Raw genomic sequence first — 21,963 nt, forward strand, 5'->3', positions numbered from 1 at the left:
CACACAAATACCCAAGTAAAAAGAATTGAGATATTGAGACAGAACCTTAAACAGTACAGCTATCAGGCTCTGGTAGCTCAGTGGTTAAGGCATGTGAATTGTAATTAAAAGGTTGCTGATTCAAGCCCCACTACTGCTAAGTTGGGCCCCTGAACAAGGCCCTTAATCGCTCAAGTTGTACTCAGTCACAATTGTAAGTTGCTTTGCACAAAAAGCATAAGCTTTTTGCTGTAAATGTAACCAAGTAACAGAAAAGGCAACACAGCTGTGTGTGTGTGGTTTAGTAGCTGTGTCTTAACGACATTTCCCATAAATATTTTCTGCCATAAATAAAGGAAACACAAACACCAGCAAATGGTGAGAGAATGTTCTAGAACCATCATGTCTAGGATAGACTCTCCTGTTTCTTAACCCTTCAGACCAAAACAGTAATCTGAAACAATGAACACATACTGCAGGCAGTCTCTTTAGTTAAATACCTTAGTTACATTAGGGTAAAGGAAATACATTCCACAAAAAGGACAGAAGCTTTGATAGATAAAACTAAGACAGAAAACTCACTCTAATAAACATGAAAACAAGCAAACGTGAGTTAAGCAGCTTCCATTCCCAGAAAGTCTGAGAAACAGAAAAGAGCTACAGACTGAAATATTATGAGGATACAGAAGTCCTCAGTGTCATCTTGGCCCATGATTCAGTGAGAGTTACTACTGTCTTGAATGTCACCACTGAATAGTTACAAGAAATATTATGTAGCAATTACACATACACACACCACAAAGCCAGAATGGTGTGACACATGCGTTTTGCATGTTGTGATAAATATGAGGCATGCAAGACTATGTGGTTTGTTTTGAGAGTTTTAAAGGTTTTGGAAAGGATTGGCTGCATTTAGCCCATTTCCTGTGGAAAGATTCCTCTGGCTGCTGGAATGCAGTAACACACTGCAGTCAGGCTAAGAGAACCAAGCTCTCACAAACACTGTGATCTTGGAAAGGGGCTGTTTTTGCATGCAAGTATGCATATATTTTGTCTTTAAATGAAGTCCAGAGCAAAGGACTGTATGATTTTTCATTTGTGTGTGAGAGTGTGTGTGTGTGTGAGCAACTATGATTTTAGAGACTGTATAATTTTATGTATGTGTCTGTGTTTCTGTTTGTGCGTGTGTATGTGTCAGTCGGTTTCCTCCAGAATCTGTAGTCGGTCCTCTGTGTAGCGTGGGCTGCTGTACCCTGTGTCTAGAGCTTCACAGTCATCTGTTAAATACACCAGGTCCTACAGAGACATCAGTAACAGCGGTGTTACACACATGGTACAGAGTACAGAAAACTCCAACAACACTCATATTCTAGCTTTCTCTTTACCTCTCCCCCTTACACACCAAATAACTCATGCAGAGTGTTCAGACTGCGACAGTGCAACCACACAAACACAGGATATAATTACACATCCTGGTTGTGAGGCTCACTCACCCTGAAGCATACACGGTTTATGATGATGTACAGCACACGGGCTTTGCGTTTCAGGTACACCACTATCGGCCGCTCCCTGCAGTCTTCCACTGGCAAGTTCTCTGCCACATACAGGAAGTCTCGCAGCTTGGCCATGATGCAGGAATTCTAAATAAAATATAAACAATAAGAGTGAGTTTTAACACTGTTCCACTGCAGTTTCCAACAGCAGCAGTTTTTTTAAAACAAGATCACACATTAAAATGTGCAAATTACACCACCTGATTCATTTAATAAAGTCAGAATCCAGAAATGCCCCGACATTCAAAAATGACTCATTTCTATACAAATCAAATATTATTACCTGCATTTAACTGTACCCTATGCATAGCTGGTCCAGTAACTATAGTCACCTACAGCCAATGCTTTCTATTTAGCTTATTTAAATACGTTTCAACAACTTTGCACTGGTCAGAAACATGCCAAAAACCGCACTCTTACAAGTGTTAACAAAGGCGCTTAAATAGGTACACGTACTTACGTGTAATTTTAGTAGTACATTATTTCTACTGTAATTCAAACGTTTTTTAAACTTAAATATGACATTTTCCCATGCACCCTGAAAATTGCAGGTCTGATGCTCAAATCCAGATTATTCTAACGGTCACTCGCGCTTTATGCAGACTTTCACTGATTTTAGCCTGCACCGAGAGGTGATGCAGTGGTACCAGATGTGAAATGTATGATATTAAGAAAAATACGTAAATAAAAAAACAACCACCGCCTTCCATTGAATGAACTGAGAAGTAACCATATAATTCGAAATACAACACTTACGTGGACATCGAGAAACATCTTTGGCAAGAACTCTGCGCACAATTTCTGTAACAAAACAAAAAGACAAAAACAAAAATGTAAATTTCATATCACGGCAAAATAGCTCTTACTCACGAGCTCTGACCGAACAACATGTCGACCTACCGTGCGATTATGTTTGTGCATTTTATCCAGCGCCACCATTATTTCTTTACTGAGTCCGAGAACACGCGAATAACAGGTTGGGGGCGCGCAGTTTGCAAACCATGAAACACTCAAGAAAAACAATAAAGCAACACGTCCCGCACTCATCTCGGCAGATCCGAGTCTCGTGTGAGTCTAAGCTCCAAAACTTGTCTGAGTTGTAGGTAACAGTGCAGATTTTTAACAAACAATGAAGATGGTGATTGACGTCACACACCCACTACCTATGTCTATGTTATTGCCACGTTCATGCAAGTAAACAGTAATGAAAACCGTGCGTCAATAACAGAATCACTTTAGCAGTGACGTTTACACCCTGACCCCGATGCAGTTTGGTTTACTTAATTATTTTTATTCATTTTGCCACCTAATAAAAAAGCGGAAGCAGACTACGTGTACAAATTTGCCAATGATTTAGCCTATTTATTTTTTACAGTAGGGGTAGTAATTATAAGATTGAACACTTCTGAATTCGTTGCTCTTAAAACAACCTAGGATTAATTACGTTTGAAAAACAACTTGGTTATCGATCGTTATATAAATAATGTTACCTAGTAAATGTCGCCCTCCAGTGAATTGTTACATTATTTTACTCAGGCACACGCTTCAAGAAGACCAACAGATGCTTTCTGGCCAGGAGACCTTTACTGCAAATGATTTTTTCTTTGCAGTTAATTAACTTTAACTGGTGGAACTGCGTTTGAGTATCACACCTTCTGTCCCTTCACCAGCACCCTTTTCAGTGTGCATGAACTGTATCAGGTTCCATTCATGAGCACAAGGAGAGATTCTTCTTTGAAAAGCTAATTTCATATCATCCCTTTGTTACCCAGATTCTAAGCGCAGTTCTTGAATGGTTCTCATCCTATATTTCTAATAGAATACATTATGTTGTTTGAGGTAAACACAAATCGCACACTGCTACTGTGTTCCCCAGGGATCTGTCCTTGGCCCTCTCCTGTTCATCATCTATATGCTACCCCTTGGTCAGATTATCCGCAGGCAGGGTCTTCATTTCCACTGTTATGCGGATGGCACTCAGATCTATATTAACACCAAGGCTAACACTACCCTACCACCTCCTGTTTTATTCTCCTGTATCCAAGATCTCAAGCAGTGGATAAACTTCGTAAAACTCAATTCTGATCAAACGGAATTTCTACTTATTGGCCTGAAGTCCAAAATATCAAAATTCTCCAACCTTAAATTAAATCTGGACAGTATCTTGATCAGTTCGTCATCCACAGTTAGGAACCTTGGTGTACTCTTTTGACTCCTTCTTTTGAACCTCACGTCAAGTCTCTGGTCAAAAATGCCTTTTTTTCACCTATGTAATATTGCTATGCTTAGGCCCATGCTCTCCCCACATGATGCTGAGACCTTGGTTCACGCGTTCATCACCACCCGTCTTGATTACTGTAACTCTCTCCTCATTGGCATCCCTAACAAAACCATCCGCTCACTTCAATATGTCCAAAACTCAGCTGCAAGAATCCTCCTTAATATAAGTAAATCAGTCCACATCACTCCTAGACTACATCAGCTACACTGGCTCCCTGTCCCTGAATGCATTCAGTTCAAAATCCTCCTCCTTACATATAAAGCTCTGCATGGTCTTGCACCTCCCTATCTAGCTCAACTCTACACCCTTACTGACCCTCCCCATACACTTCGGTCGTCTAATGCAGGTCTCCTCTCCATCCCCAAGTTTAGACTGGTGTCTGTAGGAGGCAGATCCTTTAGTGTCATGGCCCCAAAACTATTGAACACTTTACCTCAATCTCTCCATATCTGCTCCACACTCTGCTCCTTCAAACCTCAACTTAAAACATACCTCTTTTCCAAACACTTTTCATAACCTCTTCTCATATCCGTATTTGTTAATTATTGTGTTGTGTCAATTTTATTGCGTTAATTTTATTATTATTTACTTATTTTTTCCCACTATCATTGTAAAGTGACCTTGTGTCTGTGAAATGCGTTATATAAATTGAAATTATTATTATTATTATCCTGAGTGTAAGGATGTGTAAGATGATTACACTTTGAACTATAATCAACAGTAGGTGTGTGTGTGTGTGTGTGTGTGTAAATAAATAAATAAATAAATAAATAAATAAATAAATATATATATATATATATATATATATATATATATATATATATATATATATATATAGCCATTGTCAATATTTAGTTGACTTATTACTAAGAAATGTCTGTTGTAAACATTACAGGATTAGCCTACTGAGTTGTTATTTCAGTTGTTATTATTCCTCACTAATCATGTTACTTCTAACTAGTAGTATTGTAAAGCAATACCAGTGTGGATTGGCTTGCTAGTGGTGATGTGTGCCATATATATGGCATATTACTTGGCATAGGAGTTCTAGCTCTGGGTCGAGCTAGTTCTAGAACTTTGCATATAAGAATAGAGAACTGCATCCCCTGTCATAGAGGGCACTGTTGGAGAACCTACAATGTAAGTAATTAGGGTATATTCATATTCTATAGTAAATTAACTGTGAATGTATTACTGTATATGAGTGCCTAGCATAGATAATGGTGGAATGGGAATGATTATTGGAATGTTTGTTCTGTTTTCTATTCCAGACCATACTTCTCATGCTCCATACTTCATTCTTCATATCCTCCACATACTTCTCACTTCATACCTCAATCTCCATACTGCAAATGCATAGCTTTCTGTCTGTAATGGACAAAGCAGTGAATCTAGTAAGCAGGTGGAAGATTTTGTATGTGAAATCAGATGTAAATTCTGGCTCTTGGACAGGAATAAAGGATTCTAGAGTCTTTGTTGGCTTGGTTGTTCTGATATCTAAGAGGCTGCCTGATGTCACTTTAGTACTCTGAATGTTATGTCTAATGTTCTTAATTTTTTCATTGAAAAAAATGAATTAACTCATTACTATTATGTGATGTAATTTGAACACTGGTGTCAGTTTTATTCCTAGTTAGATGTGCAGTTGTACTAAATAGATATCTAGGATTGTTTTTGTTTTTTCTATTAGGGTTGAGAGGTAAGATGTTTGAATGGTAACAAGTACCTTTCTATACTACAGAAGGCTCTTCTTCCATGCAAGCTGGAAGACTACAAGTGTTCTGTTTTAAATGACAAATGTTATCATTATACTCATTTACTATTAATTTGTAAAAGTTTTTGTCCCTAATGTTTTGTTCTTAAGTGGAGCAACATCAATGAGTGCAGCGAAATACTGATTCTAAGCATTCAGTCATTTGAGGTTCTATGTTCCATGGGGTTTGAGGGTATCCCAGTCAAAAATGGTAGGTCTAGGAGATTTGCAATAAATGTGCATGATGTAATCATGTGTCTGGTGTGGTAGTGAGGTGAGGTTACTATATTCTGGCTCATATGTAGTTCAAATGAAATGATGTCTACACTGTATGTCAGTACTAAATTAAGTGTATTTCCTCCATGGTTCTCTTATACATTGGTTTAAAAAAAAAAAAAAGATTCTAATATAGAATATAATATAGATTCTAATATAGAACTAAAGGCTGATCTCAGAGGGTCTTAGGCACTATCAAAGTGAATATAGAAATCACCAACAATAATGGCTCTTTCTACTAGAGTGACTAGATTAGAGAGGAAATTTGCAAACTTGTTAATAAATTCTGAATAGGGTCCTTGTGGCCTTTAGATACAAGGACACAATTATTGGAAAAGGCTGGGTGGGCTTATTATCGCTGCGTAAATTATTTATGTTAGGAAAAAGTAATTCAAATAGACTTGAAATCAGAAGCAACTTTCTGGTTTACGCTTTATGTGTCATTATAAATGACTGCAATGCCGCCTCCATGGCCATATAGACAAGGGAGGCGTACATAGCTGTAGCCAAAAGGACATGCTTTGTTTAAAGCTAAATACACAGTTGGCTTGATTGAAGTTTCTGTTAGACAGAGTACATTAAATCGGTGATCTGTGATGATTTCATTTATGATGAGCACTTTAGATGTAAGGGATCTAACACATAGTAATCCAAGCTTTAGATCAAAGGTGCTGGCAGTATTCTTTGAGTCACTTACTTTAACACTAATTAGGTTATTAAGACATGTTTTTCTTGGTTTTCTGTATTCCTGCTTAGCTCGGGGAACATACCCTGTGTCATAGATTATCTAAATCTGTGATAAGACTGTGACTTATGTTATAAGAGAGGAGAACAGTGCCCTCCTTACTGGGATGGATACCATCCTGCACTAAAAGGCCAGTCTTGCCCTCAAATATGGTCCAATTACCTATAAACCCCACACTGTTTTGTGAGCACCACCACTCTATGTTATATCACCGTACTGCATTGGGATGGAACCAGAACTTACTACAGCATTGGACATCACCTTCTGTAATTGACACACCTCCTTAGTAATCTCTGACTGGTGAAGGCGTATATTCTTAACTCCTACATGAATGTCTTAGAGAACCTATGCTTTCCTAAGACCTTAAGTTCACTTTCAGTGTCTGGCACCCTGGCCCCCAGGCTAACTACTGCTGCTGGTGTCCCTAAGGGCCTATCTTATTTCACGTGTCACAAAATAGAGTCCCCTATAACCACAGCTTTTTAATAGGCTTCTCAGTGGGTGACTCACTAAGTGGGGCAAACATGGAAGGGCTCTAGTGCAGGAGTTGAGGACCTTTTAACATGGCATAAGGCATCCAAAATGTGTACTTCTAATTCCTCAATATCTCTAACACTTTCTAAGGTCTTGATGTGCACCGTTGGTGCTGGAAGCTTCTCCATCAGACAAGCAATTAATATACACTTCTCACAGATAAAACATTATCAATGGATGATTAATAGCTAAACATGTTGCTCTCTTCACATTGAAGAAGAACAGACGTGAAAGAACAGAAGTGTTCAAGTTACTTATGTAGGTAATTCTTTGGATGTAGCTTTTGAAGATAGAGTAGTCTCCATTGTCATGGTTCTTGTCAGATAAAGTGAAACATTTTGAGTATATATATGAAATTACTCAGGAGATACACAGTATTTTCCACATTGTAGCTATATTATAATTCCAGATGGCATTTGTAGTAGGAGCTGCAGCCCCTACTCCTACACTGCAATTAACACTAAGATAACCCCAACAACTCTCACAGATGGTCTACTTATAAAGATGCTTTGGAATACAAGTCTCTGTCCTCCTGCCCGACTAGACCTTCACGCCTAGGACAACTCATAACGTCCATGCTGAGTGGTCCCCTGTACAAACACCAGAACCATCTTAGCTTTACAATGATGGGACTCCAATTCCCTTATGATGTCTTCAAAGCCACCCTGTAAGAAAGGTTTATTACTCTGCAGTGTTTATAACCCCAGATCTGGCCTGAGTAACTAAAAGACCATAAAGTACCCCGCTTGGAATTTAAGGATGACTTCGCAACCTGGAATACTTAGATCAAGAAAAACTTATAAAGGCCATATTCCTGAACAACTACTGGAATTTGACCTTTCCTATATGAAAGACCTTCTTGTGAGCATTACAATGAGGCTAAATTCATATATGTTGTCTGTGTCACAGGACGCTCCCCCCCACAAGTCACATGGTATGGCCTGCTGCGTACAAGAGGGTTCACTCTTGTTTATGGCCACGCCTCCGTGAGGCCACGCACCTGTACACGGTTAAGTGTCAGTGTTTGTTAATCTATTTAAACCCCTGTCAGTGCGTCCCTCACTGTTGGTCATTGTTTGGTTGTCATTCAAAGCTTATGTTAGTATCCGTGTTTGTCTAATCTGTGTACATGTTACAGTTGTTGTTGTTAGGGTTAGGTGTGTTTATGTTCTCTGTTAATGTCATGTGTGAGTGCCACTGTTGTCTGTTACACGTTGTATCATTAAATGTTTCACTACGTTGAAAGAGTCTGTGTGTCCTGCTCCATGCCCTTTGGCACTCGGGCATTCATTACAGAATGACCAGTCACCACAGGATGCCTACTCCCTCGGTGAAAAACGGACTTCCTAGCAAGAGGTACGTAGGTGCCCCCCGCACTGCTGCCTGGATCCCAGGAAATTGGGGAGAGGACTGCGACTGCTGTCTGTGTCTTCTCTGGAAGCGGAGGGGAACATCCCCAGGAATTTTTTTTTGGGGGGGGGCTGAGGCTGTTGAGCCTGGGCCGAGGAGGACCGAGGGGCACCACCACGACCAGAAAGAGAGCGGTTGGGTGGAGCCAGTAGGATCTCCTGAGTCCCTTCCCTTCAGCGGACTCACCAGCGAGACTGGAGGGGTGTGCCCAAAGCCTCAGAGGCAAACTGCCTCTGGGACACTCCTAGAGTGGCAAGAGAGAGGAGGACCGTTAGGGATGGTGGCACATCTGGAACCGGGGCGGACGTGCACCCCTGCGTGTTCGTTAAGGCCATGGACACATCAAGGCGCCTGCATTGACAGCAGGCGCCACATCACAGTGCCTTGTGTTTGTGTGTGCACTATTGTGTGTATTTTGCCTTTTGTTTTTACAGGTGCAATGTCTTTGGGAGTGTACTGGACTGCCCTGAGAGAGGCAGGGAAGCTGCCTTTCTCCTTCTCCCCGTGAGGTCTCCCTGGCTGGTGGCACCTGGCTCGCCTGGTACTGGGTGGGCACCGGGAATTGCCGTGATGTGTGTTCTGTGTTTACGTGTACACGTCGCCCGGAGGTTCACATTCATTGGACAGATGTGTTGGGAGCTGCGCCCCTTGGGAGAGGGTTCTGTCATGGAACACTCGCCTCCCGTGAGTCATGGGGTTTAGCCTGCCACGTAACTTGGGAGGATATGTTTGTGGCCCCACCTGCACACACCTGTACCTCATCTTGTTTGTGTATTTAACCCCTTGTTAGTGTGTGCGGTATCATTGGTCATTGTTGGTGTAGCGTGTTGATGTCAAGATTAGTCTCCTTAGACTTCCCTCTGGTAGTTATCTTAGCTCCATTAGCTCTGTGGATAGGTTAGTCTTGGTTGAGTTAGCCCCATAGCTAAGCTGTTCTCTGGCTTACGCAAAAGTTCTACCCCTCTGATTTCAGTTCTTTCCTTTTGTTGTTTTGTTAATTAGTATTAGATTTGTTTCCCTTATCTCGTCAGTCCCCTTTCTTTTCTTCCTCTTTTATCATTCATTAGGGATTCTGTACACCTGAGCCGAGTCCGCTATAGCAGCCAACGTCAATCATTTGTTAATTCATTAAACTTCAATAAACTTCATATTTATTCATCAAATTGTTCATTATGGCAAATATATTTGAACCAATGGTATTAGGTCACTGAAAAAATACAAACTAATTTAGAAATGAGACTGATATAATGTTAATATACCTTCAGTAGTTCATAGGCACTCGTTGATTGTTTTTTTCACTATATTTTAAGATGGTGCCCCCTTCCAATAGTTCATAAATTTTTAATTTTTTTTTACATCTAATGATGCCATGTGTGAAGAGTTTTGATGTTAAACTTAGCTATTGTCTAAAATATATATTTCCACTGTCTAGTAATCATAATGTAGCAAGGAGCTGATGCATCTTTGCATCCTTTGTGAGCAACTTCCTGTTGTATGTGGATGTACTTCCTGTTGCGCATGCGACCAAACCTCCTCTTTTAAATGTTGAAAATTATGTCTGTCTATTAGTAGAGCTCTTGTGTTGTGTAAATTGTAATACAATATTGTACATACAGAGGCAAATCCTTACTCTGCGTGATACCAGGTCTGGTTTTTGACTCAGATTGCAACTAGTGTCCCTGCATCACTACCAGGATTCTAGGAAAACCTTCTAGTTAAACCCTTGTAACAGCCATAATTCTGGATCTGACCTAATGGATTAGTGTTATGAAAATACTAGGTAGAGGCAGTTAATTTTTAGCCTTGTGATTACTGGGTCTTATCATCGTCTTAGACCACGCCTACGACTCACTGTGTGAATATGAGTTTTAGTAAAGTGATCATTTCAGAGCCAGAACTAATGTTTAACTAGTGAGATGTCATTTTGGTGAACAGTAAATATTAACTTTTGTTAAAACCTATGCGAGGCCAGGCCCTTCAGCGCCCATTGGGTTGAACTTATCAAAGGAGCCATAGCTGATGCGTAATGCTAGCTATTAAATTTAGACGTGAGTGTATCCACTGAATAAAAATATATTAAATTATTGTGAATTACGTTGGAATTGTGAACTGTGTTTTAGTCTCTATGAAACCGAGCTCTTTGTCTCCATCATGTGGTTGTTTTAATGAATGATCGCTACACATAATTGTTGAAGAATTGATTTTCCCCCTCTTCAAGGAGTGAGAAAGCAAAGAGTGAGAAATAAAAGTCAGAGTAACTAAACAAATAATAAAGACCAATTTAAAGATAAATAAATCAATCAGTAAAAGGTAAAATAAATCATTTTTAGTTTGAATTGTTTCTAAAAAAAATCCCATAAATAAATAAATAAAACTTTTAAAAATATCTTTCTAATATGTATACCTTGTTCTAAAGTTAGGCAAACTGGAAAAAGCCATAGACTCAATTTCAAGTTGTTCTATTATAAGCCTTTACCCACCTAGGCATTATTAAGTGGAACATTAGCTTAGTAAAGCTTTGTTGTTCATTGGTGGGAATAGCTCACTATATAGCCTCCACCTGATTCCTCCCCTTTTGGCTTGACTTGTGTGATTGTGTCTTTTGATTGGTACATGACAGCTCTGATACTATAAGGGATTCCATTGTCTCCTGTACCTGGATCTTGTCAGATTTCGAGTGTGACCCAAAGGCGCTGAGCAGAGTATTCAGTGAGCCTTTCACCAGACACCCTACTTTGACACAGTAATGTGGGTCTTCAGCTGTCCAGTCTGAGCTCTCCCGTTGGGGGTGAACATCCTGGAGTTACTCCCTGCCAGAATTATAGCACCTGCTGCTAATCAGAACTTAACAGAAGTGAGCACTGTCATCAGTGTCACCTGACCTGGGCACTCAGTTTGATACCGCAGTGTGAGTTTTTAATCGCGGTCTCAAGTGTCTCTTGCAAGTCGTTCCACAGTGAACACCTTTGAGATTCTCCCTACCTGAGTTATCATATGCACTGCTGATCAACACTGAGTGGGGGTAACCATTGTTACCAGTGATACTCCATTCAGGTATCAATTCTGATAAAACAGCATAAGTCCTTAACTGTGCTCTTGGGCTCTCTCCACCTGGAGGTCCACCAACCTAGAGTTACTCATTGCTGGAGACAGGACACTGCGAGGTATACAGCTGGTGTGGTGGTGTCAAGAACAGCTGAGTGGTGTTAATTAATTAACATCTCATACTCTAGGAATCTGTTAGATGTTTGTTAAAACTTGTGTGTTCAACAGTACACTCACTGGTTTCTTTTTATTCTTCAGCAACCCTTAACACAACAGCTGCTTAAAACACCATTATAAAAAAGATATTGCCTCTGCACAAATCTGTTAAGCACTCACTTTTGCAAGCGCTCAATAAAGCAACTTCTTTGCCCATCTTTGCCACTGAAAAGCAAGTCACACTAAATTGACAATGGTTCCATCACTAAGTAAAAACAAAAACACATCTTAACAAAATAATTAAACTTAAGGATATTTAAAGTCACTGCAACCACAGATAAAATCACATTTAATTTGAATAAAACTGCTTACAACACTCAAACACCAATTTAAAAAATGGTTTGTAGTATCTTCAGAAAAGCATGTGCTTAAACTGCAGCACCTTCATCTGGAACAGTGTTCACAGTACTCTCTTCACTGGCAATGTTCGCCTGTTGTGTCGCTGCTGAAGCGCGAACCACACTCATAGAACTGAGAGCCATCCTATTATGGGTGAAATTAAATAGCACTTTGTCCAGAAAATGTTCCTCAAATGCAGCAGTGTCCTTCAGAAGATGGTGAAGTTTGCTTTCAAGCACATATTTAGCCAAGATTGACAGAGTCAGAATGAGTCTGACATCCCCAGAAAGTGAGAATTCTACTGCTGTACTGTTCAAGATGGCAAAATACTGCTCACATTTCTGTAGCAACCTACATGACTCACACAGATGAGTACATGCAGCATTGTTCACTTGCTCCTTGGTTTCTGCAGCACCTAGGGCACCTCTTCTCCACTACCTCAATGCCACTGACTTCACCTGTAGCACTCTATAACTGCTCCAGCAGCGCTGAATCCATTACTTCAAATGCAACAATATCAGGAGTAGCTTGTGGAATCTTGGTGTTCCAAGTTGTCATAAAATGAATCCCAAACTGCCAATGAAAAAAGTCACTGACCATGTAACACCTACCCAATTCAACCTGGGAAATGTACACATCCCATGAAACTAGTTTTACCTTTCCACTTCTATCTGTAACAAAGCACTCTTGTACTTTGACAGAACTTCCATAAACATTCACATCTGGAGGAGTTTACACATTTTTCTTTGGGGGTGGGGGGTGTACAAGATCAGGTTACAACTCTCAGCTTCAGACAAAGCCCTTACACAAAAAATTACATCATGGTTATTTTTCTACAACCAACCTAATTAGCTAGACATCAGTGCTTTCTTTTTAAACAATATTATAACAATACCTCTACACAATTACCTATCTTAGCTGTAAATTGTAAATGTGTTAAGATAGGTTAACTAGCTATCCAGTTAGCTACAGGCTAAAATGAGCAAACTAACATTAGCTATTTAGTATTCCATCAACATGCAGAAAAGCTACCTAGAGACTAGGAAACATTACAAAATTCTACTAAATCACTTAACATTCACTGCATGCCTTAACAGTTAGCTAGGTACCTAGTTAATATTGTTTACATATAATAAGCAAAAGAAGCAAATTATTATCTAACTAGCATTATATAGCAGCAGAACATTGTTAAAATTAGCTAGCTGGACAAAGTCACATAGCTAGGTAGTTAGTTACACTGGGACTTACTTAGCACTTTCCTGATATTGCTAAGCTTCATTCCTTGTGAACATTTGAGATTCTACAGGAAACATGGCTTGTTTGTCAATGAAGATGATGATAATGGTCTGCTAAATATTCATTCCTATCTGGACTGGACTTACACAATGGATATACCCACGATTTAAGTTTGCGCTTTGTGGAGAAGCTTGCCCTTTGAATGTTTTAGAAGGGCTAGCAAAAGGCGACAACATCGTGCTCAATAACTACTTCACTTACTGTCCAAAAATACCACTGTAACACTGTAGCTAGAAAGTTAACTGCCGTTGTCTATGTTCCTCTCAGTTGTGCACCTGTGATGGTTTACATTTCACAAATAAAATCTACATGCTTAACCTGATTAGCTAAAACAAAACCTCCTACTACACCCACCCCCTTTAGATCTGCCATACTGAAATAAATCACTTGATAGCATCAATTATTCTTAAAATAGTCCATATATCCACAAAGAAATCTTAGGACTAATATATAAGTACCTATTTACTGATTTTCAGCTGTCTACGTGCAACCGTTTGCCAGAAAACCCACCCTGCTGTTTTTTTTTTGGTAAATTTTCACAACATTCTTGCCCGTCCAAAGCAACTGCATGACATGTTTAAAAAGAATATGCATGCTTAACTGACAATTCGTCATGGATGACAGCTCACCACTTGAAGCTCATAACTTTGGACAACCAGTTGTCATTCTCAACTCATGTTTCAAATCTAACCCAGTCTTGCAGATTTCTCCTTTGTAACATATGAAGGATTCGGCTCGTTCTCTCACAGGAAGCTACCCAGGTGCTTGTGCAGTCTCTTGTGATCTCAAAGCTAGGCTACTGCAACTCGCTACTTGCTGGTCTTCCTCCATGATCCATCAAACCCCTACAACTTGTCCAGAATGCAGCAGCACGACTGGTCTTCAATCTTCTGAAGTTCACTTGTTACTCCGCTGCTGCGCTCCCTTCATTGGCTTCCAGTAGCTGCACGCATCAGATTTAAAACCTTGATGCTTGGCTACAAAGCCAAAAATGGACCAGCCCCTTTATACATGAGGTCAACGGTCAAAGCTCGATCCGTAACTCGAGTACTTCTAACCTCAAGTATGGCTCAGCTTGAAATACCATGCTTCAGGTATCATGGAAGACAAGCATCAAGACTATTTTCTGTTCTGGCTCCAAAATGGTTGAATGAACTTTCACTTGCTGTCCAGACAGTAGAGTCTCTTGCAAACTTCAAACTGAGGACCCATTTATTTGTGGAATATTTAAATGACAACTGACCCTGCTCCTATATCTCTATTCACACATATTATGATGTCATCATAGACACCATCTACATGACACTATCTGTGCATTTCCATTTACTGGCTAGCATGTATTTTATGAGTAAGTGACAAAGCACTTTTGTAAGTTGCTGTGATGGGGCAAGCAAGGCCAGACGTTCTCGGATGTAGAGTGATGGATTTATTGTATTCCAAATTTGTGATGGGTGAACAAGCCAGGGTCAAAATCAGGAAAGCCAAGACAGGGGTAATCCAAATCATAAAGGTAAACAGTCTGAGTCAAAAAGCAGAGAGCAAGAATTAACCAGGAAAACTATTCCGAAAAAGGGGCAGACAAAAATCAGAAGTCTGAAGAGCAAAAAACCCCACAATATCCCGTGGATACACAGGATGGAAAATTAGGAAAGAATGCTCAGTAAGCACAGTCAACACTAGTGGAATACTTCACAATGCCGGTAAGGTCTACGCAGGTTTATATATAGTTGGATGTTCAGAAACAGGTGAGGTCAATATTCTGGTGATTTAGGATCTGAAGGAATGTGTATGATTGGTTGCGTTGTTAGCTGAGTGACAAACAGCATGTCGGACGTTGTAGTGTTCTTGGGATTTGGCTGACGTGACAGTCGCTCTGGATAAGAGCGTCTGCTAAATGCCATTAATGTAAATATAAATATATAGAGTGTTAGTAAAGTTCTTTACTTGCTTGCTCATGCCTTTATACAAAAACACATGTTCCTTTACTTCATAACCTAACATAAACTATGCATGCCTTTAGTTACCAAAAAATGCACATTACTCACATAGCACTGTTCCTGAATAGAAAGATAACACCCTACTTTCCTAGATTCCATGGTTGCTGTTGGGCCATAAAGAGCTATTTTCTTTGAGTGGTGCTCCTTCACACCTATGAGTACCAAGGTGTTAGGGGTAAGGGAGGATATAAAATTACTTCGCTTTTTTATTATAGGTGCAATTGACATGAATGGCAGCCGTTTTGGCAACTAGAGGACACTTAGACAAAAACCTAAATGATGGAAAAAAATAAGCCTGGATGGGAATAAATGTCTTGGCCCAAGTGTCTACTTCAGTGGTGTTTGCCTATGCTTCTCTTCCACATCTTCTACCAGCATTCCAAGGACAGTCCTAAACTTCCCCACCACAAGTCACTAAGGTGCAAGTAACAAGTACATCTCAAGTCTTGACACTCAAGTCCCAACTGTTTTTGTTCATTAAAAAAAACTATTCTACTCTGCTTTTTCACTTGTTTGCTCTCGCAGCCCATTAACGCTGATATGTTCAGCTGGACGTTAGTGATGCTTCCGGTGTGTTGCACAGAGTCAAGAAATTTAATTTAAAAGCATACTTAACCTGGTGCTCGCACTCTGGTGATCTGCAGCTTGGGAGTCTCAAGTACCAATAACTCAGCTAACACCTGTTCCATTCATCTGCCTAATAATGGAGTGCCTCCTTCTAAGATTTTAACCCCTTTCATTTACACTTGGGAGTCTAAAGCAGTAGAAAAGGGATATTGACCCTGATGCTGCTTTCTCTTTGCAGTGGCTCGTCGTTACTTCAAAAGCAATGGAACAGCAATCGCATCACAGAGAAAACAAAGTTTTGTGAATTTATTTTCAGAGAAGTGGAAGAAATACTGGGACTCTCTTTTCTCGCCAAAAGCATCTTCTGTTAGGCCCGTTGTTGAGTGAAACCATTTTAACTGGGTGTTGAACGTCATTAGAACTGTATTTTTAAGAGGATAAAGTCTAACCAAACGTAATTCAGATAATCGATACAAATGGACGGAACAGGCGTAAACAAGCTCATAATATAAGAAACCCAGGGCTGGTAATTATATATGATGGTGTTTCGTGGACAAAAAGACCAAATCTATGTATGAAGTTGGTCTTAATATTGCATCATTTGCTCTGCTGCTGGTTGCGACATACAAGAAACCCAACAAAAGGTCATTCAGAGAAGAGCAAGCAGAAAAGCGATATTGACCCTGATGCTCCTTTCTCGTTGCAGTGGCTCCTCGTTACACCAGAAGTCATCAAACAGGACAAGGTTGTGTGAATTTATTTTCAGAGAAGTGGAAGAAATACTGGGACTCTCCTTTTCTCTGTGATGCGATCGGCAAGCGCGCTCGGCTGTTAAGCGAAAGGATAATGGAGTTCCTCCTTTACATTTGCGAGCCAAAAGCGTCTTCTGTTAGTCCCTTTGTTGAGTGAATCCATTTTAACTGGGTGTTGAACGTCATTAGAACTGTATTTTTAAGAGGAGAAAGTCTAACCACACGTAATTCAGATAATCGATACAAATGGACGGAACAGGCGTAAACAAGCTCATAATATAAGAAACCAAGGGCTGGTAATTATATATGATGGTGTTTCGTGGACAAAAAGACCAAATCTATGTATGAAGTTGGTCTTAATATTGCATCATTTGCTCTGCTGCTGGTTGTGATATACAAGAAACCCAACGAAAGGTCATTCAAAGAAGAGCAAGCAGAAAAGCGATATTGACCCTGATGCGCCTTTCTCGTTGCAGTGGCTCCTCGTTAAACTAGAAGTCATCAAACAGGACAAGGTTGAGGGAATTTATTTTCACAGAAGTGGAAGAAATACTGGGACTTTGTTTTCTCTGTGATGCGATCGGTAAGCGCGCTCGGCTGTTAAGCGAAAGGATGATGGAGTTCCTCCTTTACATTTGCGAGCCAAAAGCGTCTTCCGTTAGTCCCTTTGTTGAGTGAATCCATTTTAACTGGGTGTTCAACGTCATTAGAACTGTATTTTTAAGAGGATAAAGTCTAACCACACGTAATTCAGATAATCGATACAAATGGACGGAACAGGCGTAAACAAGCTCATAATATAAGAAACCCAGGGCTGGTAATTATATATGATGGTGTTTCGTGGACAAAAAGACCAAATCTATGTATGAAGTTGGTCTTAATATTGCATCATTTGCTCTGCTGCTGGTTGCGACATTCAAGAAACCCAACAAAAGGTCATTCAGAGAAGAGCAAGCAGAAAAGCGATATTGAGCCTGATGCTCCTTTCTCATTGCAGTGGCTCTTCGTTACACCAGAAGTCATCAAACAGGGCAAGGTTGTGTGAATTTATTTTCAGAGAAGTGGAAGAAATACTGGGACTCTCTTTTCTCTGTGATGCGAACGGTAAGCGCGCTCGGCTGTTAAGCGAAAGGATAGTGGAGTTCCTCCTTTACATTTGCGAGCCAAAAGTGTCTTCTGTTAGTCCTTTTGTTGAGTGAATCCATTTTAACTGGGTGTTGAACGTCATTAGAACTGTATTTTTAAGAGGATAAAGTCTAACCACACGTAATTCAGATAATCGATACAAATGGACGGAACAGGCGTAAACAAGCTCATAATATAAGAAACCCAGGGCTGGTAATTATATATGATGGTGTTTCGTGGACAAAAAGAACAAATCTATGTATGAAGTTGGTCTTAATATTGCATCATTTGCTCTGCTGCTGGTTGCGACATACAAGAAACCCAACGAAAGGTCATTCAGAGAAGAGCAAGCAGAAAAGCGATATTGACCCTGATGCTCCTTTCTCGTTGCAGTGGCTCCTCGTTACACCAGAAGTCATCAAACAGGACAAGGTTGTGGGAATTTATTTTCAGAGAAGTGGAAGAAATACTGGGACTCTCTTTTCTCTGTGATACGATCGGTAAGCGCGCTCGGCTGTTAAGCGAAAGGATAAAGGAGTTCCTCCTTTACATTTGCGAGCCAAAAGTGTCTTCTGTTAGTCCTTTTGTTGAGTGAATCCATTTTAACTGGGTGTTGAACGTCATTAGAACTGTATTTTTAAGAGGATAAAGTCTAACCACACGTAATTCAGATAATCGATACAAATGGACGGAACAGGCGTAAACAAGCTCATAATATAAGAAACCCAGGGCTGGTAATTATATATGATGGTGTTTCGTGGACAAAAAGAACAAATCTATGTATGAAGTTGGTCTTAATATTGCATCATTTGCTCTGCTGCTGGTTGCGACATACAAGAAACCCAACGAAAGGTCATTCAGAGAAGAGCAAGCAGAAAAGCGATATTGACCCTGATGCTCCTTTCTCGTTGCAGTGGCTCCTCGTTACACCAGAAGTCATCAAACAGGACAAGGTTGTGGGAATTTATTTTCAGAGAAGTGGAAGAAATACTGGGACTCTCTTTTCTCTGTGATACGATCGGTAAGCGCGCTCGGCTGTTAAGCGAAAGGATAATGGAGTTCCTCCTTTACATTTGCGAGCCAAAAGCGTCTTCTGTTAGTCCCTTTGTTGAGTGAATCCATTTTAACTGGGTGTTCAACGTCATTAGAACTGTATTTTTAAGAGGAGAAAGTCTAACCACACGTAATTCAGATAATCGATACAAATGGACGGAACAGGCGTAAACAAGCTCATAATATAAGAAACCCAGGGCTGGTAATTATATATGATGGTGTTTCGTGGACAAAAAGAACAAATCTATGTATGAAGTTGGTCTTAATATTGCATCATTTGCTCTGCTGCTGGTTGCGACATACAAGAAACCCAACGAAAGGTCATTCAGAGAAGAGCAAGCAGAAAAGCGATATTGACCCTGATGCTCCTTTCTCGTTGCAGTGGCTCCTCGTTACACCAGAAGTCATCAAACAGGACAAGGTTGTGGGAATTTATTTTCAGAGAAGTGGAAGAAATACTGGGACTCTCTTTTCTCTGTGATACGATCGGTAAGCGCGCTCGGCTGTTAAGCGAAAGGATAATGGAGTTCCTCCTTTACATTTGCGAGCCAAAAGCGTCTTCTGTTAGTCCCTTTGTTGAGTGAATCCATTTTAACTGGGTGTTCAACGTCATTAGAACTGTATTTTTAAGAGGAGAAAGTCTAACCACACGTAATTCAGATAATCGATACAAATGGACGGAACAGGCGTAAACAAGCTCATAATATAAGAAACCCAGGGCTGGTAATTATATATGATGGTGTTTCGTGGACAAAAAGACCAAATCTATGTATGAAGTTGGTCTTAATATTGCATCATTTGCTCTGCTGCTGGTTGCGACATACAAGAAACCCAACGAAAGGTCATTCAGAGAAGAGCAAGCAGAAAAGCGATATTGACCCTGATGCTCCTTTCTCGTTGCAGTGGCTCCTCGTTACACCAGAAGTCATCAAACAGGACAAGGTTGTGGGAATTTATTTTCAGAGAAGTGGAAGAAATACTGGGACTCTCTTTTCTCTGTGATACGATCGGTAAGCGCGCTCGGCTGTTAAGCGAAAGGATAATGGAGTTCCTCCTTTACATTTGCGAGCCAAAAGCGTCTTCTGTTAGTCCCTTTGTTGAGTGAATCCATTTTAACTGGGTGTTCAACGTCATTAGAACTGTATTTTTAAGAGGAGAAAGTCTAACCACACGTAATTCAGATAATCGATACAAATGGACGGAACAGGCGTAAACAAGCTCATAATATAAGAAACCCAGGGCTGGTAATTATATATGATGGTGTTTCGTGGACAAAAAGACCAAATCTATGTATGAAGTTGGTCTTAATATTGCATCATTTGCTCTGCTGCTGGTTGCGACATACAAAAAACCCAACAAAAGGTCATTCAGAGAAGAGCAAGCAGAAAAGCGATATTGACCCTGATGCTCCTTTCTCGTTGCAGTGGCTCCTCGTTACACCAGAAGTCATTAAACAGGACAAGGTAGTGGGAATTTATTTTCAGAGAAGTGGAAGAAATACTGGGACTCTCTTTTCTCTGTGATACGATCGGTAAGCGCGCTCGGCTGTTAAGCGAAAGGATAATGGAGTTCCTCCTTTACATTTGCGAGCCAAAAGCGTCTTCTGTTAGTCCCTTTGTTGAGTGAATCCATTTTAACTGGGTGTTCAACGTCATTAGAACTGTATTTTTAAGAGGAGAAAGTCTAACCACACGTAATTCAGATAATCGATACAAATGGACGGAACAGGCGTAAACAAGCTCATAATATAAGAAACCCAGGGCTGGTAATTATATATGATGGTGTTTCGTGGACAAAAAGACCAAATCTATGTATGAAGTTGGTCTTAATATTGCATCATTTGCTCTGCTGCTGGTTGCGACATACAAGAAACCCAACAAAAGGTCATTCAGAGAAGAGCAAGCAGAAAAGCGATATTGACCCTGATGCTCCTTTCTCGTTGCAGTGGCTCCTCGTTACACCAGAAGTCATCAAACAGGACAAGGTTGTGGGAATTTATTTTCAAAGAAGTGGAAGAAATACTGGGACTCTCTTTTCTCTGTGATACGATCGGTAAGCGCGCTCGGCTGTTAAGCGAAAGGATAATGGAGTTCCTCCTTTACATTTGCGAGCCAAAAGCGTCTTCTGTTAGTCCCTTTGTTGAGTGAATCCATTTTAACTGGGTGTTCAACGTCATTAGAACTGTATTTTTAAGAGGAGAAAGTCTAACCACACGTAATTCAGATAATCGATACAAATGGACGGAACAGGCGTAAACAAGCTCATAATATAAGAAACCCAGGGCTGGTAATTATATATGATGGTGTTTCGTGGACAAAAAGACCAAATCTATGTATGAAGTTGGTCTTAATATTGCATCATTTGCTCTGCTGCTGGTTGCGACATACAAGAAACCCAACAAAAGGTCATTCAGAGAAGAGCAAGCAGAAAAGCGATATTGACCCTGATGCTCCTTTCTCGTTGCAGTGGCTCCTCGTTACACCAGAAGTCATCAAACAGGACAAGGTAGTGGGAATTTATTTTCAGAGAAGTGGAAGAAATACTGGGACTCTCTTTTCTCTGTGATACGATCGGTAAGCGCGCTCGGCTGTTAAGCGAAAGGATAATGGAGTTCCTCCTTTACATTTGCGAGCCAAAAGCGTCTTCTGTTAGTCCCTTTGTTGAGTGAATCCATTTTAACTGGGTGTTGAACGTCATTAGAACTGTATTTTTAAGAGGAGAAAGTCTAACCACACGTAATTCAGATAATCGATACAAATGGACGGAACAGGCGTAAACAAGCTCATGATATAAGAAACCCAGGGCTGGTAATTATATATGATGGTGTTTCGTGGACAAAAAGACATAATCTATGTATGAAGTTGGTCTTAATATTGCATCATTTGCTCTGCTGCTGGTTGCGACATACAAGAAACCCAACAAAAGGTCATTCAGAGAAGAGCAAGCAGAAAAGCGATATTGACCCTGATGCTCCTTTCTCGTTGCAGTGGCTCCTCGTTACACCAGAAGTCATCAAACAGGACAAGGTTGTGGGAATTTATT

General features: G+C 40.2%; 1 protein-coding gene across 1 annotated transcript; it reads right to left on the reverse strand.

The window, feature by feature from the left end:
* Positions 1–453: 453 nt before the first annotated feature.
* LOC113574042 (cytokine like 1) lies at positions 454–2,753 on the reverse strand. The gene is made up of 4 exons (XM_027004691.3): positions 2,433–2,753; positions 2,289–2,333; positions 1,473–1,619; positions 454–1,275 (listed from the first exon to the last, which is right to left on the reverse strand). Exons 1-4 carry the CDS (start codon positions 2,577–2,579, stop codon positions 1,174–1,176), a joined length of 441 nt encoding a protein of 146 aa, XP_026860492.2. The 5' UTR covers positions 2,580–2,753; the 3' UTR covers positions 454–1,173.
* Between the last annotated feature and the right edge of the window lie 19,210 nt (positions 2,754–21,963).

The sequence above is a fragment of the Electrophorus electricus genome, chromosome 3, assembly GCF_041902795.1.
Source record: "Electrophorus electricus isolate QZ-2024a chromosome 3, ASM4190279v1, whole genome shotgun sequence".
Classification (NCBI taxonomy): domain Eukaryota; kingdom Metazoa; phylum Chordata; class Actinopteri; order Gymnotiformes; family Gymnotidae; genus Electrophorus; species Electrophorus electricus.

Coding starts and splice junctions, on each gene's coding strand:
- LOC113574042 (XM_027004691.3), bottom strand. CDS start 2,579: ATGAGTGCGGGACGTGTTGCTTTATTGTTTTTCTTGAGTGTTTCATGG. Junction 2,334..2,432: donor TGCACAAACATAATCGCACG/GTAGGTCGACAT, acceptor GTTTTGTTACAG/AAATTGTGCGCAGAGTTCTT. Junction 1,276..1,472: donor TAAACCGTGTATGCTTCAGG/GTGAGTGAGCCT, acceptor ATGTCTCTGTAG/GACCTGGTGTATTTAACAGA.